The sequence below is a fragment of the Coffea eugenioides genome, chromosome 2, assembly GCF_003713205.1.
Source record: "Coffea eugenioides isolate CCC68of chromosome 2, Ceug_1.0, whole genome shotgun sequence".
Classification (NCBI taxonomy): Eukaryota; Viridiplantae; Streptophyta; class Magnoliopsida; order Gentianales; family Rubiaceae; genus Coffea; species Coffea eugenioides.
The window spans coordinates 29,987,344-30,013,208 of NC_040036.1; the positions used below are offsets into that span (position 1 = coordinate 29,987,344).

The 25,865-nt window shown below is 37.9% G+C and overlaps 3 protein-coding genes across 3 annotated transcripts; 1 reads left to right on the forward strand and 2 right to left on the reverse strand.

The window, feature by feature from the left end:
- Nucleotides 1-3,618: 3,618 nt before the first annotated feature.
- On the forward strand, nt 3,619-4,619 carry LOC113761482. The gene has a single exon (XM_027304484.1). The coding sequence runs from the start codon at nt 3,804-3,806 to the stop codon at nt 4,164-4,166; it is 363 nt and encodes a 120-aa protein (XP_027160285.1). The 5' UTR covers nt 3,619-3,803; the 3' UTR covers nt 4,167-4,619.
- Nucleotides 4,620-5,131: 512 nt separating this feature from the next.
- Nucleotides 5,132-6,277, reverse strand: LOC113762216 (probable carboxylesterase 1). The gene has a single exon (XM_027305552.1). It carries the CDS (start codon nt 6,220-6,222, stop codon nt 5,290-5,292), a length of 933 nt encoding a protein of 310 aa, XP_027161353.1. The 5' UTR covers nt 6,223-6,277; the 3' UTR covers nt 5,132-5,289.
- Nucleotides 6,278-24,004: 17,727 nt separating this feature from the next.
- Nucleotides 24,005-25,365, reverse strand: LOC113762215 (probable carboxylesterase 1). The gene has a single exon (XM_027305551.1). It carries the CDS (start codon nt 25,134-25,136, stop codon nt 24,198-24,200), a length of 939 nt encoding a protein of 312 aa, XP_027161352.1. The 5' UTR covers nt 25,137-25,365; the 3' UTR covers nt 24,005-24,197.
- Between the last annotated feature and the right edge of the window lie 500 nt (nt 25,366-25,865).

Below are 25,865 nucleotides of genomic sequence, written 5' to 3' on the forward strand. Positions count from 1 at the left end.
ATTTTTCCTAATCCAACATAATAATTGATAGGACTGCACATATCACATATGTGCTCATTATTTTTGTGGACATCCGGAATGCCAAATTCAGCCTAAATTATTCTACTTCAAGTGATAATTGAGAAAAAAACGTTTATGAAAACAATTCGATATATAGCAAAACAAATGTTTTTATAGTCCTTTCCAAAAAAACAAATGTTTTATAGTCTATAGTATAGTCTGCATATAAGCTTGACAAGCCGACCTAGAAACATGTGTAATAAGAGGATTGAGGAGCAGTGCATTGGTATAGGTTTATTAATGGAGATTTAAGTTTTATTAAGAAGTCTATTTCAGTATTCCTAGTTTGTTCAGATGATGTCTCATATTTTGAGCAAACACTTTTGTTTTAAATATGCAGGTATGAGCCCTTTTCTCTCTTTTTTTTTCATTGTTTTCTCGAAGCAAAGATCTTATTTCGTAGTTTTTATACATTTAAATGTTCAAGCCTAAAAAGATGGTTAAAGTAGTGGAATGGCATTATACCACCATTAAGATATATATGGTTTTGATGTTTCTCTAAATAAAGCACCCCCTCACTATCTTTATCTTTTCTCGGCTTCAACATCAATCATGATATACTGACAAAAGATGTGTTACCAAATAACGGATAAGGGTCTCCAACGGTTTGTCACAAAACCGTTTGGACCGATTTTGTGTAAAATGCACAAGATATAATTTTATATGTATATGGTGTAACTCACTTTCAATAACGTGTTACTATAAAAACAAAATTTTAAAAACTCCACACATAGTGTAAAAAACGATGTACAAGATGCAATTTGGACCTTACATTTTTTTTAGCCAAATTTTGGCCATAAACCTTCAGGAACAGTTGCTTCCGGCAACCGTTGCTGTCCCTTCTCCCCCAATAACCATGGCAATTGTAAGTAGTTCTACAACTAAGTTACTCTTATTTCTTCCACATTTGTAGTCCCAAGTTTGGTCGAAAATTTCACCTATGATCCTGGTGATACATGGGGCAGGATTAACAACATTCATCACAGGTTATATAAAACCGAGCTATTTGTTTTTCCTTATCATATTGGTTACCTTCCTTAGTTGTTTGCGCTTACAGACAGACATATCTTACGTGACTTGTGCAGTTTTCCTCTAGTACTCCACTACTATTGGTGCCGTCTACTACCAAGTTGATCAATTGGCTAGCTAGGGCAGCTTTTCCAAGTGAAGAACCTCTTTGTTACCTGGATAATTATCTCCTCAAAAGTTGACATATTTCCAGAAGCATCTTATGGGAGCACCAAAATTCGTTCTATCTAAAATAGTGGAATCTTTTTTTTTTTTTTTGGCCTCCTCCCACCCCCTCTTAGCACCCTTTTCATCCCCAGCTATCAGCTCAAGATTCGAATTTTGAATCTCACAATGAAAAGATTTTAAGAGCCATCATCTGATCACTGAATAGTAGATCTAAGTGTCATACAAACCTCAACATTTGTATTAACTTTTTATCCAATTATCCGTATTAACTCCCCCCACCCCCTCCCCAAAAAAAGGAAAAAAAGAAAAATGTCTACGACCGTATTACCAGTCATCAAATTCTAGCATCTGTGGACATGACGAACAAGAAAGAAGGTCGGACTTAGTTTTGTTTCAGAATCCTTAAAGAACGTTAAGTAATCAATGTGGTCTCTCTAATTGGAGACATTCTTTCCAATTAAATAAAAAAAAAGGTGCTGGGGCCACTGTTTGGATCGTGCAGGCTAACTGCTCTTTCTAAATGCCCTTTTGAGGGATGCATCAGATCACTGGAGACTCTAAAAGAGAAGAACCGTCGAGAGAAATCCAGATTAGATCTCTCAAGGGCCCAGGAAAATTAGTACTTCAGTACAACGAAATCATGAATTGAAGTATATGGTGTATTCGAGAATGAAGTAATAATTAAATTAATGCCAAAAAAAATTTAGTTCTTTAAACCCAATTCAATTAATAAAGATCAACTATTCCAAGCTATGATTGCTTAATGATATGGAACAATCATTCCAAAATATCTAAGTATGGGCGAGGAGAATCTCTCTACCACAATCTTTTCCTTGATTCTTTTTCATCTTTCATCAAGAATTACATAATTGAAGTTATGATGTTGAATAAAAGAGAAAGAGCCGAATTTGCATAGTGCATTTACTAATAGATGTTGCCATCATGTTGACTTAATCAAAAGTTATTAGTAGGCAACGAGACTAGAGGGACCTGTTTTTCTTGTTTTGTTACAATAATTCAACAGTTAAATTAATGCATCTACTGCATCAGACTCGGAGCTATACACTATTTTTCTTCAGTGAGCTGCTGTATTCTAGTACCTAGAACATACACATGCACAAGTCTCACCGAGTGAGCTAATTTTTGTTTGGCAGATTTTCCTTTTGTCTACAATGGTTTCCTCAATGGCTAAGTCTTGTGTGGAACTTGATCTAGGTAACACTAGATCATGACAACATGCAGCAAGCTAGATTTAAAGTGTTGGGTCCAGCATAAAAGATAGCAAGGTTTAGTCATCATCTAAAGAGGGGATGATCTAGAGCCAAAGAGAAGTAAGTGGAGCCCCATTTCCCCTACTAACCAATTTGACTAGAAAAAGTTAGATTAAAGTAGTTAATCAATGTAGGGTTTTAGTTTTTCTTTGTGCTTTCAGCTTCACATCAATCAGAGAGACGTCAGATGCTTTTGTAGTGGTTTAACCGACAATTAGATTTGTTCCTAGTTTCAATTGACCTAAGCTTGATTGTCTCTTTCTCCATTTCATTCACATCGTCTAAAACAAATGTAACCATGAACCTTAAGCACATTTTTTGTTGCTCAAGGGTTTCACTACAATTGCTGTTTTTCTTTCTCGAGTAAAACTAAGAAGATGAATAATTACCGACTTCCTGTCACATCTTTCGCAAGATAATATCAATCAGAAAAGTCAAGACTATTGTTTTCTTAACCACAATTATTTACCAATAGATTCCTACTCTATATATATCTATCCAAGATGGTAGGTTAAAGATTTTTTCTAAAAGGGGTTAGATTATTTGTAAAGACGTAATTTTTCTGCCATTTCATATCAAGACTATTGTTTTCTTAACCACAATTATTTACCAATAGATTCCTACTCTATATATATCTATCCAAGATGGTAGGTTAAAGATTTTTTTGTAAAGACGTAATTTTTCTGCCATTTCATATTAAAACTACTATGTGATGGTCACCCACCTCTAAGTGAGTAATTGCCCACACCAATCTTTGTTGGTCTTGGCTTACGCGTAAGCAACTAAATTATAGACAATGGGGTCCTCTCTCACTCAAGATCTGGTCCTGGCCGGTGACAGATGCCAGCTCCTCAGCAGTTAAAACTTTTTCCAAGTGTACGAATCTAAAGTCCAAATCATACAATCTCACCGGCCATTTCTGCTGTACATCATGTTGGCAAACTAAAGCGAAGGATCCTATATTGCATCCAAAGTAAAACCAACCCAAAGCTTATTTTTCCATTATTTTTTCCGGCTTCTCAAGTGGGCTTCTTGGATTATGCAATTAAAGAAAATTGAATTGTTGGCATAGCTAAGCAACTCCTCAGTTTTGACAGAAAAAAAGAAAAAGAAAAAGAAACAACTCCTGAGTTGCTATATAAACAATGTTCAAAGCTCGACAGATCTTCACTCTTCACATCCCAACCGTCACACACACTTCACCTAGCTCAGTCAGCAAATAATCTCCAAACCCTTTTATCCTTAAGCTTTGCTAAGACTAAATTGGCTAGAAAAATGGCTGATAACTATTCATCTCATTCTCAGCCTACTTTGCCACTACACCTTTGTTTCTTCCTTCTGATATTGTTCACCTTTGTTAGTTTCACATGGTACATCAACTATGAGAATATCTTCGAACCCTTGTTTGATCAGATTAAGTTGATCCTCGTGGTTTCTCCTTTACTACTTGTTCTAGCGATGCACCTGCTTTCTTCGTTTGACAGGTCTTGGATTTATTTACCAATTCCTGATCAAGACTCACTTCACAGGGCTGGTGGAACTCCATGGGGTGTTGGTCTGCTTCTTGTGATTCTTCTCTTCATGGTTTCTTACCAATCTGGCTTGAGAGAGCGGTGGTTCCCTCTTCTAAGCAGATGATGAAGATGGCTTCTCCTGGATTGTGGTGATCATGATTTTAAGTGGGAATATCTGCAACATGGGGAAAACTGGTGAAAAATCTTGTAGTGTTTAGTCACAGCAATGTATATTTTGAGTTTTAGGCAAGGGTGACAATTGAGAAGTGAGTTTGTCAATCTCTTTCTCTCTTTGGTTGAGTTTCTATGTACTTCTTTTGCCCTCTAGTATATAGCAGTAATAGGGGAATGGTTAATGAATGGCCACTTATAGTAGTTGCTGGAAATTGGAAGAGAACCACCATGCTAAAGGTTGAAGGTTTTGTGTTCTGTAATTAATCAACTTTAGCGAAAACGATGAAGAATTTTGCTCCTATAGTTAGGCCAACTGGGGTGGGCATTGTGTAATTATATTGACTGTGCCTTTTGTTTTGTATCTTCTGTGGCTGTGTGGCATGCTTTTGCACTTCTTCTTGTATACGTTTTCTCATTCAATATTCAAGGACCTCTTTGTAGCCAGAGAATTTGTGAACTGAAACGACAACCTTCATAAGAGGAAAGTCAAAGAAGGGCAACAACTTTCATCTTTGACCTACCTTATAAGAGGAAAAAAAAATCAAAAAAAATTGTGGGACATTTTGGCATTTTAAAGAAATAAAATGGGAAATGACAATGATGCCCACAAGTCAAACCAGCCAGATTACTACTATATAGTCGACTGGTTAAAGGCTTTTCCTCTTGGAATGGAAGTTGACGTCTAATTATTTACACATCCACACATGCACTTCACCTATTATGGTCACAACAAATCTTCTATGTCACTTATCGTACCCGTCCACTTTCTCATAATATATCATATTACTATCCATCCTTCGTGAATTTCCTCAGCAACTAAAAAAGAAAAAAAAAATGTATAAGATAAAAAGCAAACAACAACAAATCAAAAAACAATATATGAAAAAAAAATAAAATAATAAAAGAAATTTCTACTACAAGAACATTACAGAAAGTGAGACAAAAGTTATGAAATTGGAGTTGGAGTTCGGCAAATCTCTTAAACTTCTACTAAAGGAGGGAGAGCTACAGCTTCTATCTCTCCCTTTTGTTTTCTTCAATGATTGAAAATAGATCTCTTGGTGGGAGATCCTTTACGAGGGGTCCTGATTGATAAACGTAACAATTCGTTTCATCAAAACCCTGGCACGCTCAGAAGTTGGGTTAGGCAGATGAAAGCAATGTCCCTCCTCTTCAGTCTCCATCATTTCCAATTCTCCATCCCATCTACTTTTCTTCAATGCGCAGTAGTAAAGCAAACTTCTCTCTCTTATGAAATCCTTCTCCGCTGTTAAGACCAGGACCCTTTTGCAAACAAGCCTCGACAACAGATCAGGATGCGCCATAGGATGCAACCTGGGATCATCACAGCTGATGCTGCTATCTGGGGCTATGCGGGAGAAAATCTTATCAGGCTTACCATCACCAAAAAAGGGATGCACCAAAATCATCCCCGCGATCTTTACTTCATCCCCCGGTCCAATTTTTTCACTGGCCCTGACCATTACATCATGTGCAATATTAGCTCCAGCACTGTCACCTGCCAAAAAGATTCTAGCAAAATCGGCATGGTTATTGATCCACGCTTCAGGACCCTGTGCAGAACTAGCATGTGCAAGAACCCATTCGAATGCTATCCAAGAATCATCATAGCATGCGGGGATAGGATGCTCCGGGGCTAGTCTGTACTCGATGGAAACAGCAATCGCCTTGGCTTCAGCTGCTAGGGAGTTAAGGTAGGGATGGTATAGAGGAGAAAATGCTGATTCAATCACAAAACCACCTCCGTGGATGTAGATTATGATGGGAAGCTTTTCATCAGGAGTGGTGGTTCTGGGAAGGTAAAGGCGGACTGAAACGTTATTCTCTGGTGGAATAAGGATATCTTTGGATTTGACGCCTATTTGGGGATCCTCTGACGGCGGGCTGTAGGGGAACTCTGCAAATTTCTCGATCCGGCCATCCTTGTATACACGAAAGTAAGGATAGGAGTCGTGAAGCACCTCGGTTGATGGGGTTGAGTCCATTGTTGGAATTGATGGAAGGAGAGATGGGGACGGAGGCAAGTATTTGGACTTGTGATTTACGCTTATAGGATGTATCTAACTAATAGATCAGGACACCGGTGGCTTCCAAGACCATTTCCGTCGTTCTCGTTCCCCGTGCACACCACGTGACTCAATTTATTTATTAACCACCGTTTGGTTGGGAGGTTTTGGACCCCCACAATGGGAATTAGAGGGTAATCACTCCCATTGATAGTATCTGGTTGACCGCTATGAGGGGACGCTTTGTTCTTGCTTTGGAATTGGAAAGGGAAATGAAATAATGGGTAGAGGCCTAGAGGGTCCATTACTGAGAGTTTTGGTCAATTTTTTTCAATTTGGTCGGGAATCATGAATAGCCAAATTTTAAGGCATGATTCCAATAATTCAATTCTCATTATACTGGACCAAGCACGCAGTATTGAAATTATTGTAATTTCAAGTACCAAAACCCCTAAACTAAGTGATTTTCCAATACCCAAAACCCATTGCCCACAGATTTGTGCATCCGATCCTTTGCCTCCTTAAGGAGTTTCCTTACTGGGTCTCACTTTAAAAATTTAACATTTGTAACAAAGTTGACATCCGCAAACAAATTTTTTTTCATCATAAGAGTAGTGACTTTTTAGAATTCCAAGTCAAGTAAATCACAGTAATTTGAAAGTGATTTTTTAGAATTCTAAGTCAATTACAAATTTTCAAATTAAAAAAAGGGTGTAAAGAGTGACAGAAAAAATTGGATGCTGAGAGGATTAAGAATAATTTTGATTGTGGATTTAGGGTTTATCGATTTTTATTTGATGTGATTTCTCGTTATTGATGCACTGACTGGTTTTGTAATATTTAAGAGGAGGGAATAGCCAAATAGATTTCGCTGTAGGATTAGATTAACAAAATCACGTGAATTGTTACAAATATCAAATTTTTAGAGTGAGAGCCGGTAAAAGAGATCCCTAATTAAGGGGGCTGAGGGTCGGATGCACAAATTTGGGCACTTTCACTTCTCATTACCCACATTCTAGAAAAAGATCCAAATTAAAGCCAAATTGAAACGGAAAAAAAAAATACGAGAGAGAAAAAGAACGCATATCTTTCTTCCTCCTCCCTCCTACGTACCGCTGAAGATATGCTTGTCTCGAGTCAATCTCAATCTTCATTGCATGTCTCTCCTCACCTTCTTCAATTCTTTGAGCAAATCTTCATTAATTTAGTGTTTGTCGTGAAACAAATCCCCTCAGCTGCTGTAATGTCCAAGATGTGCTCCTCATTTTCTTGGCAAATTTCATGTCTGTCATTCCTATTGGGACTAATGATCGTACATTAGATAAGGACTAAAATGGATAAGACGTGGTGTCCATCATTCATGCTTTCTACTAAACTCAAATTTCTGTTCGCGAAACACACCTTATGCCCAAGGCTGCTTAGCTTAGTTCGACCAATAAGTAGCTGAGAAATAGTCTTAAAAATTTAAGAAGTGTGCCATATTTCAATGTTGTGATAAGTGGAAAAAGTATTCTAAAATATCATCAAAAGTCTTTCCTAAAGAGACAATTAGTGCAGAAAACTTGCCATTGAGATTGAAATCAATATTTATGATGTCATGCGTCAACAATAGTCACAAATTACCATAGAGTTTCATTATAGGTGACCAAGCACTACAAAAAAGATTCCTCTTGAGGATGACGAAATAAGAGACTAGTAAACAAATACCAACAACCACATTATTAATTTTGCAAATCAAAGGCGAAGAAACCTAATTAATTATAGGCATGATATCGTGAGCTGAAACAACAACTATAACTTCAGCTGTTTACTCAACAAAGTTGGACTTAAGAGTCATTCCTTTTTTTTGTATCTATTCACTCAATAAAAAGGAATTCAAGGGCACAAAGTATGGCGTGACTCCAATTCAGCTTCACTACATGAAAGAAAAACAAAGACGTAGACCATTCTGTTTTCTTTTTTGCTTTATCTTTACTGCTGCTTTTCTCAACCCTTAAACAGTGTCTTTCAGACTTCTGTCTTTGGCTCCATCTCACCATATCTTAATCCATTCCGCCATAAACAATCCCTCTACGATATCATGCAAACTCCAGCACTTTTCTTTGTCTTTTCTCTTTGCATATAAAACCCGCCAATTCCATCAACAAACAAAGACAAAACCTCAATTCCATCAGAAAATTAATATAGAGATATTGTCATAGTTGTGGTCTCTGCTAGGCCTTCTCACAGTCCTCCAAAACATTCTTCAACCCAACTCCTCTCGTTCCTGCACTCATTCTATGAATCTCTCCAAGATTTCTTCAGCCTACATGCCCACTTTGAAATCCCAGAATTCAATAGCTATTGTGGAGTTGACGTTAATGATCTCTACCGCCATGTTAACCTTTATCTAAACTCTGTTTACTTCTCTTCCTCTTGTTGCCGCCTAAGCCTTTAAATCTTCCAACCGCATTGCCTTTACTGTTGCACCAAATCATACAGTCCACGACTCTTTCGACGGCTACCACCTCTCTTGGACTCACCTTGTTGAGACCATCCAAGATTCCCTCGAAGAAAAGAGAAGCTTCACTCTCCAACTTCCTAAGCGCCACCGTCTCACTCTTCTTTCCCCTTACCTACAACACGTCACCTCAAAAGCTGAGGATTGATGAAAGCTTCCTTGTATTACTTGACACAGCGTGATTGATGAAAGCATGGCAGATAGAAGAAAACAAGCGTTTTTTGGGATGAAAAAATGAGAGGTGGCAATCATGCTCAGTTTTTAGTGGTTGAAAAGTGTTTAAACATTCTTTACTCTTCAGTTCTTTGTAGAAGAGATTCTTCTACTATTCCAAGGATTTCCTAAAATTTCAAGGCAGCATATCATGACCTCACAAGAAAAAAAAATTGAAGAGCTTTTGTTTACAAGTGTCAGAGTATTGGCTGAAAGTGTTCATTGTGCCCCACTTCACCAACCCGCTATCTAGAGGCAATGGTTCTGGGACATTTTTGCTCTTTTTTTAAACACAATGGATATATATTTATTCTATATTAGGGAAAAGGGGGCCTGAAGAAGTTTGAAGGGACTGAACTATCATTGATCCAAATGGATGCCTACGCACCCGCTAATGACATTTCCAAGAAAGTTTGGATATTAGAATATAGGACAAGGAATTTAATCTCTTGACCTGCACCCAAATAGAATTTTAAAACTCTCTTGGTGGCCAACTACTCCAGAAATAGTTGGTTTTCTGTGCCATTTTTGTGCTTCATGCTAGTTTGCAGTTTCTGTTTATTCTATGTGATGTCAATTTGCATGTGAATGACTTCATCTCAAACTTTTACTTAAAAATAGATAGCTCAAAGTTATTTGGAAAAGAAAAGGCCAAAAATGAGAAAGTGGAAATTCATATAATAGAAGAAAAGGTATATCAAAATGGGCATTAGATAACCAATGAAGAAAGCATAACCAATTTCGAAAATAAATTTGGGAAAGTGCCTAGAAATTAAATAAAGAACACATAATTATTTTAGAATTTGGCATGTTATTTGCTAGATTCTTAAATGCTAGAAGTTACCTAATCATGTTCTAGAAAAACTACTACCAAAATAAGATGAAGAGAAATTCTTGGGTTAATCTGGACTATGTCTCCACTTGTGGACTTGATGGTTACTCAAATGTCTTGAGTCATGAACATCATTCATACTATGACATTAGCCTAACCCACATTGCTGATGTAATATGACGTTACGTTATTAACTTAGGCTCTTGGGTTAGGTGCAGTAGAAAAATTTTTTAGTTGAGGACACAATCACAATAGGTTCTTTGTCAATAGCACTGCACAATATTGAAATAATTATAACAAGTAGTAACAAGCAATGACCAAAAGATCAATTAAAAAGACCAGAAAAATATAGCATTAATGATCTACAAAAGCTCGCTAGTAAATTATTGAGTTTGTCCATACAATCATCATCAAGTAATGAATAATGTCCATACAAAAGCGCACTAATGCCCCCACTAAACAACAACTCGTTTGTTGGATGGAGTACATAATGCTTATTGACTTGAAAAATTCTTTTGTTCCATTAAAAATGTCATACTTTTTATTTTGAAAGTCTTAAATTTTTGTCGTGTTGAGAAAAATAAAGTGCATTTTAGTCTCTTTTTTCAATACAGTCCTTCCCTTTAATTATATGCATACTACTATTTAAATTCAAAATTTGAATTTTTGAGGATAAGATTAGAAAGAAAAAGACAAATATTACAATCAAACCACTATTATTAAAAAGTTGCATTTCTTAAAACCTAATATTTTAAAGTACAAAATAAACTAACTTTTTTACAAGCTAGAACAATTCAATGTTCAGCACATGATATATTATCCTAAACTCCTTGAAAGAAATCCTACTAAAAATTTTAGTAGTGAACATGTCAAAAATTTAAAATAGTGAAAACTAACGTCAAGTTAAAACAATTTTACATTTTTTTTTATAAGTGAGAGGTCTTATATTTATTATCTTTTACTTATAATTTCTTTCATCTTACTATCCAATTTAATTCTCCCAAATCAATTTTACATCTGATGAGACTACAAGATGAAAATTAGATTCTTCAATTTCTACTGACGCTTGAATTTGCTACACCTCATCCTGCCTCACTAAAATTGGGTCCTTACGCTGTCTAAAATCTGGGCTGAAAAGAAGAGTAGAACCCACCTCAAATCCAAAGTGGCCTGATTATTAAAAGTCTAGATTTACTTACAAGCTGCTCATTGACATCCGAGTTTAAGATTTCAATTAGTCCGCGAAGTTTTTGGCCCAGTCTTATGGTTTTGTATTTCAGTTCAATCCTCCTGATCGGTGGGCTGAGGATCCCCCTTTTGAGTTGTAGGTTTTGACCTCTAACTGAAAAGATGCCTTAATTTTAGATACTCACAATTATTTTGTCAAATCAACTTTTTAAAAATAGTGATTTGATTGTGATGTTTGTACATCTCTTTTTAATTTTACCCTCATAAATTCAAATTTTAAATTTGAGTGATAATTTACATATGATTATAAAGAAGGACTATATTGAAAAAAGAGATTAAAAGGTATTTTGACTTTTCCAACATGATAAATATTTTGGGACATTTAAAGTGTATTCCTTTGCTTGTGTCTCTTACTTAAGAATATAGTGATTTTCAGTCACTGCATACGTAGGTGAACTCTTTAGCAAAATCAGTCTTATTGCCATTTGGAATTTACCTAGCTGGTAAAACTCCTTCAATTGTTCTTTCTGGTATTTAATGATTACCTTATTGACAAAATTTTTCTGGTAATTATCAAAGTCGAATTCGAGTTGAGACCCAAATACCAATTCATTCTAAGATTTTAGTTAATAGCACCATCTTAAAATGGAAAATATCCTTATATAACCACCAAGTTCCTTACCTTTTCTTTTCCCATACTGCTCTTGCTCTCTGTTTTTTGGCTTCATTGGCACCCAGAATGAGTTAATGAATATTAAACTCTCATATATTACACTTTATAATTTCATTCCATCAAGACTTCAAAACTTCAACATTCGACAGAGTATTATCCCACATCGAAAGATCGTGGGATCTTTACTCTGGGTTTAAAGTCCACAGGGATCCTGTTCTGTCACCAATATGTTGAACAGTGGTTCTTTGTGGGTCCCTCTTAGATTGTTTTAGGACCGATTTCTCGATTAACTCTTGCGTTTGTCTAAATTAGTTGGGTGTGTGTGTTCTTCCCGTTTCGAAAAAACAAACCAAACTCTGGTGAGGGTGTGCGCGGGGGAGGGGGGGTTAGGACTTCCTATCCCACATCGAAAGATCGTGGAGTCTTTATTCTGGGTTTAAGGTCCACAGGGACCCTGTTCTGTCATCAATTGGCTGAACAGTGGTTCTTTGTGGATCCCCCTTAGATTGCTTTAGGGCCGGTTTCTCGATTAACTCCTGCGTTTGTCTAAATTAGTTGGGTGTGTGTGTTCTTCCCATTTCAAAAAAAAAAGACAGAGTATTACTTAAAATAATATTCTTTAAGTGAAACAACGAAATCATTTCCTCCTTTCTACATTCTTTACCCTTTTTCTTTGGGTATTAACATTTCTTGAATTTTCAATTTTGTACTCCATCACTATGATTCTGCATAAAGAGGTAGAGTGGACCAGCCACGTACATATAAAGAAATGGATGGCAGGCCTAAAGATACCTAGCTCTCTTGGCACTGTACTTTCAGCGTTCTCACATATTTGGATCAAATAAATTATAAATGGAATGGAGGAGGAGGGAAAATGCAACTGTATGTATTCTTCCGATAATTTTAATTTTTATGTTCAGTGGGCTGATTATTTTTCCTAATCCAACATAATAATTGATAGGATTGCACATATCACATGTGTGCTCGTTATTTTTGTGGATAAACGGAATGCCAAATTCAGCCTAAATTATTCTACTTCAAGTGATAATTGAGAAAAACCTTTATGAAAACAATTCGATATATAGCAAAACAAATGTTTTTATAGTCCTTTACAAAAAATGTTTTATAGTCTATAGTATAGTCTGCATATAAGCTTGGCAAGCCGACCTAGAAATATTTGTAATAAGAGGATTGAGAAGCAGTGCATTGGTATAGGCTTATTAATGGAGAGTTCAGTTTAATTAAGAAGTCTATTTCAGTATTCCTAGTTTGTTCAGATGGTGTCTCATTTTTTGAGCAAACTGTTTTGTTGTAAATATGCAGGTATGAGCGTATTTTTTTTCTCCTTGTTTTCTTGAAACAAAGATCTTATTTCGTAGTTTTTATACATTTAAATGTTCAAGTGTAATGGTACAAAACCAGTTCAAGGCAGTGGTGACAGACTCTGCAGCAATCAGTGAACTAATGCTTAACAAAAAATGGAATGGGATTGGGAACGTAAAGATCTGGTAACTCAACTTCTCAATATTAATTCGATAATTGAATACAGAACAGAAAAAATGGATTCAGAGATTGAAGGGGAAAGAAATGAAGGAATAAACGTGATGGGAGAAGAGAGATTGGCAGAGCCAATCTTCCTTTACAATTAATTGGAAAATGACAAAACTTAGCTATCACTGAGATTTCCTCAGCTTTTATTGTTTTCCCGGACTAACTAACTTCTAAACTAGCCAATGAGCTAAGGACACGTGAATTCTAGAATATTCAGCCCCATTGGTTCATAACAGAAGCATAATTCTGTTATGAACCAGTTCTGTTATGAACCAGTGAAAGCGTGGTTTTCTAAATCACGCATTCTCTTTCCTTGAAGTTGATCAATCACGCCTTCCTCGTGCCATGGATCACGCCTTCACTTTTCTTCAAGCTAGACTGGGGAGATCTTTCTGCAAATCATCTTCACTCCATGACAGCTCTTCACTCCATGACAGTACCTCCCCTTTTTAGAAAATCTTACCCTCAAGATTGAAATTGAGGGAACTGTTTCTCAATTTCTTCTGCAAATTCCCATGTTGCCTCTGCTGGATCTGTTCCCCACCAATGAATCAGCCATTGTACTGCAGCAGCATTTTTTCTCTTGACTATTCTTCTGTCCAGCACTGCTACGGGTTCGAGCCTTAAGTACCCCTTTCCATCAACCTCTGGTAGCTGCAAGATAGGTGTAGTCTGCTCTCCAATTTTTTTCTTTAGTAGTGAGACATGGAAAACAGGATGTATTTTGGATCCTGTTGGCAGCTTCAACTTGTACGCAACCTCCCCGATCTTCTCCACCACCTCAAAGGGTCCATAGTATCGTGCTGACAGCTTGGTGTTGCTTCTCACAGCTACAGAACTCTACTTGTAGGGCTGCAGTCTCAAGTACACCCAATCTCTAACCTCAAAACTCCTTTCACTCCTCCTTTCATCAGCATACCTTTTCATCCTCTCCTGAGCCTGTGTTAAGTTTTGTTTCAGTGCAATGTAAACCTTATGCCTTTCCCTCAAATAGTCTCCAACTACGGCCACCTTAGCCTGAGTGTAAGGCCCCAGTCCCATCTGTGGGGGTGCCTGCCCATATAAGGCTTCAAAGGGTGTCATTTGAATAGCTGTGTGGTAACTGGTGTTATACCACCATTCTGCCATGGTCAACCAGTGATTCCACTTCTTTGGTTCCAAATGTGAGAAGCACCTGAGATACATTTCCAGTACCTGATTTACTCTTTCTGTCTGGCCATCAGTCTGAGAGTGGTAAGCTGTGCTGAGGTCCAGTTTAGCTCCCAACAATGTAAACATCTCACTCCAAAATTGACTGGTGAATATCCTATCCCTGTCTGGTAGCATGCTTTGGGGTATTTCATGTAACTGGACTACCCCATCCAAGAATATTCTAGCAATTTTTGGGGCATTAAAAGGGTGTGAAATGCTTAGAAAATGAGCATACTTAGTATACCTATCTACTATTACCATAATGGTATCCTTCCCCTTAGAGTTAGGCAACCCCTCAATGAAATCCATAGTGACATGGCTCCAGGGGAACTGTGGAACTGGCAGAGGCTGTAGTAGTCCTGGGTATGACACATGCTCATCCTTGCATTTCCTGCAGATATCACACTCCAAAATAGCTGTTTTAATGTCCATGTACATGCCTGGCCAGTAGAACAGTTGCTTGGCCCTCATGAAGCTTGGTTGTATGCCAGAATGCCCTCCCAACTGTGAGTCATGTAGAGTGCTGATCAGTCTCCTTCTTATCTCTCTCCCAGACCCCACAGCTACCCTCCCTTTGAACTTTAGAACACCATTTTGGTAACTAAGGTTGAGAGATTGATCTGGTTTCAACAATACCTCTCTGATGCTGTTTTGTGCCCAGTCATCTCCTTGGTAGCTGTTAATCACCTCCTTGATCCATTCTAGTACTATGGTAGTTATTGCAGTGCACTTCAAGCCTGGATCACTTCTCCTGGACAGGGCATCTGCTACTACATTTTCTTTACCCTTCCTGTAGTGAATCTCATAGCTCAACTCCATGAGTTTAGTTAACCATTTCTGCTATAGGGGGTGGTGATTCTTTATTCCAATAGGTACTTCAAACTCTGATGATCAGTGTTAATGATGAAGTACTGTTCCTCCAGGTAGTGCCTCCACTTGGTGACTGCTGTGACTAGAGCCAATAGCTCCTTTTCATAGATGGATAACCCTATATTCTTTAGCCCTAACCCTTGACTGATATAAGCTATTGGTCTCATTTTCTAAATGTGGACTGCCCCTATTCCACTGTAACAGGCACCAGTCTCAATCACAAAGGGTTGGTTGAAATCAGGTAAGGCCAGAACAAGAGTGTCACACATGGCCCCTTTGAGCCTCTAGAAGGCTTCCTCAGCTTCTGCCCCCCACTGGAAGCTGTCATTTTTCAACAGTGCAGTCAAAGGCTTAGCTATACTGCCATACCCCCTGACAAATCTTCTATAATATCCAGTCAGGCCTAGGAATCCCCTCAGCTGTTTTACATTCTCTGGTCTAGGCCACTTCACCATACCCTCAATCTTCTCAGGGTCAGCTTTCACCCCATCTTCTGAGATGATATGCCTCAAGTATTCTACTTGTGCCTGAGCAAAAGCACATTTGCTCCTCTTGGCATATAGCTGGTGCCCCCTGAGGATGTTCAGAACTTCTGCAACATGTTTCAGATGCTCCTGTAAACTTGAGCTGTATATTAGGATGTCATCAAAGAATACCAGTACTGACTTCCTTAGCTGCTTTTGGAACACATGATTCATTAAGCCCTGGAAGGTAGTAGGGGCATTGGTCAGCCCAAATGGCATCACCTTGAACTCATAGAGCCCCTGATGAGTTCTGAATGCAGTCTTAGGTATGTCTTCAGCCTTGACTCTGATTTGGAAATACCCTGCCCTCAGGTCTATCTTGGTGAAATACTTGGAACCATTCAACTCATCCAAAAGCTCATCAATAAGGGGTATTGGGTATTTGCTTTTAACTGTCAGCTCATTCAATTGTCTATAGTCTACACAGAATCTCCAAGTGCCATCCTTCTTTTTTACAAGCAGGACAGGGGATGCAAAATGGCTGTTACTAAGCTGAATGATGCCATTTCCTAATATTTCTTGCACCAGTTTCTCAATTTCAGTCTTTTGGACATAGGGGCATCTGTAAGGTCTGATCTGGAAAGGCTTGGATCACTCTTTAAGGGTAATAGAATGGTCATGACTCCTCTCAGGGGGCAGTCCTTGAGGTTCCCTGAATACATCCTCAAACTCCTACAGTACCCCTTCCATTTCTGGGGGAATGTTCTCAGCTTCTGGTACCACATCAGTTACTGTTCTTAGCTGAGCCAAGATCCCATAGGCTTGTTTCCTAGCCCACTTGTGCAGTCTACTCCCTTTTATCAGTCTCAATTGCACCTGATTACCCTCTTCCTTCAACTCTACTTGTTGTTTCCCTTTTTTGAACCTCACACTCAGCCCCTTGAAGTCAAATTCTATGGGGCTGAACCTGGCAAGCCAGTCCACTCCTAATACCATATCACATCCCTCCAACTTCAGAGTGTTGAACTGGTGTTGAAACTCATATCCCTGCATTTTCCATACCACTGGCTTAACTAGACTCCTGGACTGTATCCTCTCTCCATTAGCTACCTTGACTACTAGGGAAGGTCCACTGCTGATTAGTCCCAGGCTCCTGGCCAGCTGTTCATCCAGGAAACAGTGGGTGCTTTAGCTGTCAATCAATGCAGTGACAACCCTCCCTTTTATTACCCCCCTCAGTCTAATAGTTCAATGCTCACTTCCCCCAGCCAGTGCATGTACAGAAACTTCTATGTGTTCCTCCTCCAATTTACCCTCAATGCAGTCACAGAACACATCAGATTCAGCCTCCTTTTCCCTCTCAATAGATACAGAGTCCTCACTTTCATCATTGACTAGTAAAAGGTGAATGTGAGACTGCTTATATACATGGCCAAGAGTGTAGGGCTCAGCACACTTATAGCACATTCCTTTCTCTCTTCTGAGGTTGAACTCACTAGGGGTGATCCTCTTGAATTGGTTCTGGTTGCTGTTTGGGTATTTGTAGCTTTTGGTGGGGGGTTTGTCTGAGGTCCTGGGAGTAAAGGAGCTCCCTTGGTTATGGCCTTGGGGATGAAATGGGGCTTTTTGTGTATGGGTGGTATTGGGTAGGGCCTTGTGTATTCTCTGTATGGCTTTTAAGTTCTTTTCCTATAACTTGGCTACTTCTATTGCATTAGCCAGAGTTAGGGGCTTGGCTATTTTGACCACATTAACTATCTCCTCCTTCAAGCCACTTAAGAAGCATGCTTTGTAATAAGAATCAGCCAAATGAGGGAGGGAAGGCATTACCACTGCTTTGAGTAGCTCAAACTTTTCCAGGTAGTCTGCTACAGACCCTTCCTGCCTTAGTTTGTTGAATTCTTCAATGGCTTCCTCTGGAGTGCCTTCACCAAATCTTTCACACAATGCAGTGGCAAGTTCAGTCCATGGAATGACTTCCCTGCCACTGAATGCTCCATGGAACCAGGTATCAACCCTGTCTCTCAGGTACAACTCAGCAATCTCAGTCTTCATGTTTTCCTCCACTCCATTGATCTTGAAATACTTGATAGCCTTACGGATCCATTCCCTTGGATTATCTCCTGTGAAGTTAGGCAACTCCATCTTAGGCACTCTGGTATAAGATCTGTTCTCCTTCCAATCTGATCTGCCATGGCCTTCCCCTTGTGTTTCTCTTTTCTTGGGACCTGCTATTGAACTGCTACTTTCTGCATCCTTGTCTTTGCCATTCAACTTGGCCATCATAGACATCATACTCTCATATTTTTTATCCAGATTTTTAAGGGTCCTTTCTGTACCTTCTTGCCTGTGTTCTAGTACCTTGACTACATTGCCTAGCTCAGACAGATCCTTCTTCAACACTTCATCCTGTGACTTAGTCATCCCAATGGCTCATAGCTGAGCTCTGATACCACTGTAATGGTACAGAACCAGTTCAAGGCAATGGTGACAGACTCTACAACAATCAGTGAACTAATGCTTAACAAAAAATGGAATGGGATTGGGAACGTAAAGATCTGGTAACTCAAGTTCTCAATATTAATTCGATAATTGAATACAGAACAGAAACAATAGATTCAGAGATTAAAGGGGAAAGAAATGAAGGAATAAACGTGAGGGGAGAAGAGAGATTGGCAGAGCCAATCTTCCTTTACAATTAATTGGAAAATGGCAAAACTTAGCTATCACTGAGATTTCCTCAGCTTTTATTGTTTTCCCGGACTAACTAACTTCTAAACTAGCCAATGAGCTAAGGACACGTGGATTCTAGAATATTCAGCCCCACTGGTTCATAACAGAAGCATAATTCTGTTATGAACTAGTAAAAGTGTGGTTTTCTAAATCACGCCTTCTCTTTCCTTGGAGTTGATCAATCACGCCTTCCTCGTGCCATGGATCACGCCTTCATTTTTCTTCAAGCTAGACTGGAGAGATCTTCCTGGAAATCCTTTTCACTCCATGACATCAAGCCTAAAAAGATGGTTAAAGTAGTGGAATGGCATTATACCACCATTAAGATATATTGGTTTTGATGTTTCTCTAAATAAAGCACCCCCTCACTATCTTTATCTTTTCTCGGCTTCAACATCAATAATTATACTGAAAAAGATGTGTTACCTAATAACGGATAAGGGGTTCCAATGGTTTGTCGAAAAATCGTTCGGACCGATTTTGTACAAAATGCACAAGATGTTAATTTTGTATGCACACAGTGTAATTCACTTTCGACAACGTATAACTATAGAACAAATTTTATGGACCCCACACATAGTATGAAAAATGATGTACAAGATATAATTTGGACCTTATATTTTTTTTTGACCAAATCTTGGTCATGAACCTTTAGGAACTCCCCTCCTCCCCTAATAACCATGGCAATTGTAAGTAGTTCTACAACTAAGTTACTCTATTTCTTCCACATTGTAAGTTCCAAGTTTGGTCGAAAATTTCACCTATGATCCTCGTGATACATGGGGCAGGATTAACAACATTCATCACAGGTTATATAAAACCGAGCTATTTAGGTTACAGACAGACATATCTTACGTGACTTGTGCAGTTTTCCTCTAGTACTCCATTACTATTGGTGCCGTCTACTACCAAGTTGATCAATTGGCTAGCTAGGGCAGCTTTTCCCGGTGAAAAACCTCTTTGTTACCTGGATAATTATCTCCTCAAAAGTTGACATATTTTCAGAAGCATCTTATGGAGCACCAAAATTCGTTCTATCTAAACTAGTGGAATCTTTTTTTTTTTGCCTCCTAGCATCCTTTTCACCCCCGGCTATCAGCTCAAGATTCAAATTTTGAATCTCGCAGTGAAAAGATTTTAAGAGCCATCATCTGATCACTAAATAGTAGACCTAAGTGTCATACAAACCAAAACATCTGTATTAACTTTTTATCCAATTATCCGTATTCACTCCCCCTCACCCCCTCCCCCAAAAAATAGAAAAAAGAAAAAAGTGTATGACCGTAATATCAGTCATCAAATTCTAGCATCTATTGACCTGACGAACAAGAAAGAAGGTCGGACTAGTTTTGTTTCAGAATCCTTAAAGAACGTTAATTAATCTATGTGGTCTCTCTAATTGGAGACATTCTTTCCAATTAAAAAAGTGTTGGGGCCACTGTTTGGATCGTGCAGCTAACTGCTCTTTCTAAATGCCCTTTTGAGGGATGCATTAGACCATTGGAGACTCTAAAAGAGAAGAACCGTTGAGAGAAATCCAGATTAAATCTCTCAAGGGACCGGGAATATTAGTACTTCAGTACAACGAAATCATGAATTGAAGTATATAGTGTATTCGAGAATGAAGTAATAATTAAATTAATGCAAAAAAAAATTTAGTTCTTTAAACCCAATTCAATTAATAAAGATCAACTATTCCAAGCTATGATTGCTTAATGATATAGAACAATCATTCCAAAATATCTAAGTATGGGCGAGGAGAATCTCTCTACCACAATCTTTTCCTTGATTCTTTTTCATCTTTCATCAAGAATTACATAATTGAAGTTATAATGTTGAATAAAAGAGAAAGAGCCGAATATGCATATTGCATTTACTAACAGATGTTGCCATCATGTTGACTTAATCAAAAGTTATTAGTAGGCAACGAGACTAGAGAGACCTCTTTTTTTGTTTTGTTACAATAATTCAACAGTTAAATCAATGCATCTACTGCATCAGACTTGTGGTTTTCTTCAGTGGGCTGTTACTCTAGAACATACACATGCACAAGTCTTACCAAGTGAGCTAATTTTTGTTTGGCAGCCTTTCCTTTTGTCTACAATGGTTTCCTCAATGGCTAAGTCTTGTGTGGAACTTGATCTAGGTAGCACTAGATCATGACAGCATGCAGCAAGCTAGATTTAAAGTGTTGGGTCCAGCATAAAAGACAGCATGGTTTAGTCATCATCTAAAGAGGGGATGATCTAGAGCCAAAGAGAAGTAAGTGGAGCCCCATTTCTCCTACTAACCAATTTGACTAGCAAAGTTATATTAAAGTAGTTAATCAATGTAGGGTTTTGGTTTTTCTTTGTGCTTTCAGCTTCACATCAATCAGAGAGATATCAGATGCTTTTGTCGTGGTTTGACCAACAATTAGATTTGTTTCTAGTTTCAATTGACCTAAGCTGGATTGTCTCTTTTCTCCATTTCATTCACATCCTCTAAAACAAATGTAGTCATGAACCTTAAGCACATTTTTGTTGCTCAAGGGTTTCACTACAATTGCTGTTTTTCCCTCTTTTTTTCTTTTTGCTTTTCCTTTCTCGAGTAAAACTAAGAAGATGAATAATTACCTACTTCCTGTCACATCTTTCGCAAGATAATATCAAGGGATAATTTCAGAAATCTCCCATGAGGTTACTAATATTTTCACACAGCTCCCCTCAGGTTTAGAAAATTACACCAACCTCCCTAGATGTAGTGAAATGACAACAATGTCCTTCATTAAATAGATAATCTATACCATGCAATGAAACAAAATGGTGAAACAGAAAAAAAAAATTGCCACTACTACCCATCTTGTCATAGATTCACCAACTACTTATAGTTCTTTGTTTCTCCCATCCCTCTTGAGTCTTATCTCTTTTCTCCTTATGGGATAACCTGTTCCCACCAACTATAATGACAGCAAAGCAATGTCTGCCTCTCTCATTCTCAGTAATTAGTAATTAGAACCTTTCAATTTTCCAATTTTTCTTATGTTTTGCTGATGCTAATGACTTGAAATTGCCAAATAATAAATTGAGGTGAGAAGATTTTACGGTCGAAATAGATAGAGACAAAGAGGATACTAATAATAGATTTAAAAAAAATAAAAAGAAACAGATGGTTGGAAGGGAAAGAGGTCTAGATGAGGGGCATGCAATTTTGCCTTCTATAAAGATCAATTTTCTTATATATTAACAGCTGCATTTGGGTTTCTTTAATTGATTTGCAATAGTTGATAGTAGTTTGCTATGGATATCGAAGTTGGTCTAGATCCCTAGATGTTGATGGAGTATTACTAAATTATGTGCTTTGCTATGTAAAAGTATTACTTTTTGGTATTGGTGGTCGTAGGCTAGGATACTGTTTTATGTTTGACAAGATGACAGCCAATGAGATCGCAGTTTGGAATTTGAGATTGGTTAATTTTGGGCACTGAATGAAATAGATGAATTGTAGAAACATTTGGGTATTTGAGGTGACCATTGTAATTGATTTGCACTAAAAACATTTGAGCAGAGGTTGGGGATTTTGTGACTGGCCAAATTTTGGGGACTAAGTTGGAGTGAATTTGGGGCTCTGCCATACAATAGCAAGGGATTGAGTTAGGAATGCTTGATTAGTTGCAAAAGTGTATAGGTGGAAGGTGGTGACTAAATTATTTTTCCTTTTTGTTTTCACAATTTTAATAGAAGTGTAGTTTAGGATTATTGAAAAGAATTTAGGTTATTGGGCCTATATGGTTACCTAAATAGTAAAAGTAAGGGTAGTAAGTGTAATTTTAAATACTTGAAGGGAGCTAACTATAATTAATAGAAACCTCGGGAGAGGTTTTTGAAATTATCCCTAATATCAATAGAAAAGTCAAGACTATTGTTTTCTTAACCACAATTATTTACCAATAGATTCCTACTCCATATATATCTATCCAAGATGGTAGGTTAAAGATTTTTCCTAAAAGGGGTTAGATTATTTGTAAAGACGTAATTTTCTGCCATTTCATACTAAAAGTACTATGTGATGGTCACCCACCTCTAAGTGAGTAATTGCCCACGCCAATCTTTCTTGGTCTTGGCTTACGCGTAAGCAACTAAATTATAGACAATGGGTCAATCATAGACAATGGCATGTAGCCGTGTCTAGAAGTAAGTTGGTAGTATTTATTTGAATTGAAATACTACTACTAAATTGCATTGATGTCACAAACTGGCAATCGTGCACGCTAAAAATTTGTTTCTTTCACTTCTAATCTGCTAGACATGGACCAATAGTTAGCATCCTATTAAAATTCGCTTTTATGGACCATAACCATGTCCTCATATTTATTCTTCTTCCTTCTTTTTTGGAAATTGAATGGAACTGTGACATACTTTTGTACGTGTTGTGAATTCGTGGTCTTGGTAATTTTGATGGGTTATGAATGAAATTCAAAACATTTCCAAAGTTTCTTTTTAAAAAAATAAATAAAATAAAATATTAATTATTTGGCTTCAAATGAATTCAATTGATTAGGTGGGATAGCCGTGCTTCTGTTGTATTGCCTGAAGGAGATGTCTTCTATTTAGTGGCATTGCTACGTTTTAGTCCTCCCTATCCAAAAGGACCACCTGCAGAAGATTTGGTTGCCCAGAACCGTAGAAGCCTCCACTGTTGTGCCAGAAATGGATTGGACTTCAAGCTATATCTCCCTCGTTACAAGTCCCAAGACGAGTGGGAGCAACATTTTGGAGACCGATGGACTAGATTCAAGGATAGAAAAGCCTGTTTCGATCCCCTGGCAATACCATTTTTTTTTTTTTTTACCAGCAACGTTACATTGTATAATCTACTCTATCTTAATCTAAAGAAAGGGAGAGTCTAAGGAGACTTGTGTTAGAGACTAATGAGTATACATACCCAATTAAACTAAAAAAATGCTATGACAATGCCTTCAAATTTTTTTTATTACGGTTAAGATTTGAACCCTCACCTACAATTTAAGGTGGGATTTAAATCCCTCCCAGCTGGCCATTTTTATTACAATTTAAGGTGGGATTTAAATCTCTCCTTGCTGGCCACTACTTGCACCTGGACAAATTGCCCACATTGTCTATAATTGCCCACACCAATCTTTCTTGGTCTCACTCAAGATCTGGTCCTGGCCGGTGACAGATGCCAGCTCCTCAGCAGTTAAAACTTTTTCCAAGTGTACGAATCTAAAGTCCAAATCATACAAAATCTCACCGGCCATTGCTGCCGTGTATCATCATCATGTTGTCAAACTAAAGCGAAGGGTCCTATATATATTGCATCCAAAGTAAAACCAACCCAAAATTATTTTTTCCGGCTTCTCTTGGAATGGAAGTTAATGTCTAATTATTTACACATCCACACATGCACTTCACCTATTTCGGTCACCACGAATCTTCTACGTCACTTATTGTATATTGCTATCCATCCTTCCTAAATTTCCTCAACAAGTAAAAAAGAACAAAAATATATAAGATAAAAAGCAAACTACAACAAATCAAAAAACAATATATGAAAAAAATAAAATAATAAAAGAAATTTCTACTACAAGAACATTACAAAAAGTGAGACAAAAGTTATGACATTGGAGTTGGAGTTCGCCAAATCTCTTAAACTTCTACTAAAGGAGGGAGAGCTATAGCTTCTATCTCTCCTTTTTATTTTCTTCAATGGTTGAAAATAGATCTCTTGGTGGGAGGTCCTTTACGAGGGGTCCTGATTGATAAACGTAACAATTCGTTTCATCAAAACCCTGGCAGGCTCAGATGTTGGGTTAGGCAGATGAAAGCAATGTCCCTCCTCTTCAGTCTCCATCATTTCCAATTCTCCATCCCATCTACTTTTCTTCAATGCGCAGTAGTAAAGCAAACTTCTCTCTCTTACGAAATCCTTCTCCGCTGTTAAGACCAGGACCCTTTTGCAAACAAGCCTCGACAACAGATCAGGATGCGCCATAGGATGCAACCTGGGATCATCACAGATGCTAATATCTGGGGCTATGAGGGAGAAAAGCTTATCAAGCATATCAGGCTTACCATCACCAAAATAGGGATGGACCAAGATCATCCCCGCGATCTTTACCTCATCCCCTGGTCCAATTTTTTCACTGGCCCTGACCATTACATCATGTGCAATATTAGCTCCAGCACTATCACCTGCCAAAAAGATTCTAGCAAAATCGGCATGGTTATTGATCCACGCTTCAGGACCCTGTGCAGAACTAGCATGTGCAAGAACCCATTCGAATGCTATCCAAGAATCATCATAGCATGCGGGGAAAGGATGCTCCGGGGCTAGTCTGTACTCGATGGAAACAGCAATCGCCTTGGCTTCAGCTGCTAGGGAGTTAAGGTAGGGATCGTATAGAGGAGAAAATGCTGATTCAATCACAAAAGCACCTCCGTGGATGTAGATTATGATGGGAAGCTTTTCATCAGGAGTGGTGGTTCTGGGAAGGTAAAGGCGGACTGAAACGTTATTCTCAGGTGGAATAAGGATATCTTTGGATTTGACGCCTGTTTGGGGATCCTCTGACGGAGGGGTGTAGGGGAACTCTGCAAATTTCTCGATTCGGCCATCCTTGTATACACGAAAGTAGGGATAGGAGTCGTGAAGCACCTCGGTTGATGGGGTTGAGTCCATTGTTGGAATTGATGGAAGGAGAGATGGGGACGGAGGCAAGTGTTTGGACTTGTGATTTACGCTTATAGGATGTTATCTAACTAATAGAATAAGGACACCGGTGGTTTCCAAGACCATTTCCGTCGTTCTCGTTCCCCGTGCACACCACGTGACTCAATTTATTTATTAACCACCGTTTGGTTGGGAGGTTTTGTACTCCCACAATGGGAATAAGAGGTAATGACTCCCATTGATAGTGTCTGGCAATGTTTTAAAAACCGGACCGTTAATTGAACCGGTGAAGTGAAAGGGTCGAGGTTCAATCGGTCGGACCGGTTCAACCCCGGTTCAATGAATTTTTTTAAAAATAATTTATATAAATATATATATGCACAAAATAAGACATGTAATGGATAATTTAATACTTTATATGATAAAAAGTTTACTATTTTCGAATAACCTGGATTTTTAAAAATAAATTTTTTAAATTATAAGTTAAAACAAATAAATTTCATCTCAATTTCAATTATATCTATCAAAAAAATCTTAAATCCAATCCAAAAATATCACAATATTTGAAATTATACAAAATTCACGTCTATAAGAATTTAGACATTGTGAACTTAAATTTTAATTTACATTTTGAAATTTAAATTTACAATTTAAAAAAAGAAAGTTTGGAATTCGAAGAAAATCAAGAGAATTGAAAATAGAAATGCAAATTTGATAAGAAACAAAAAATGAGATAAA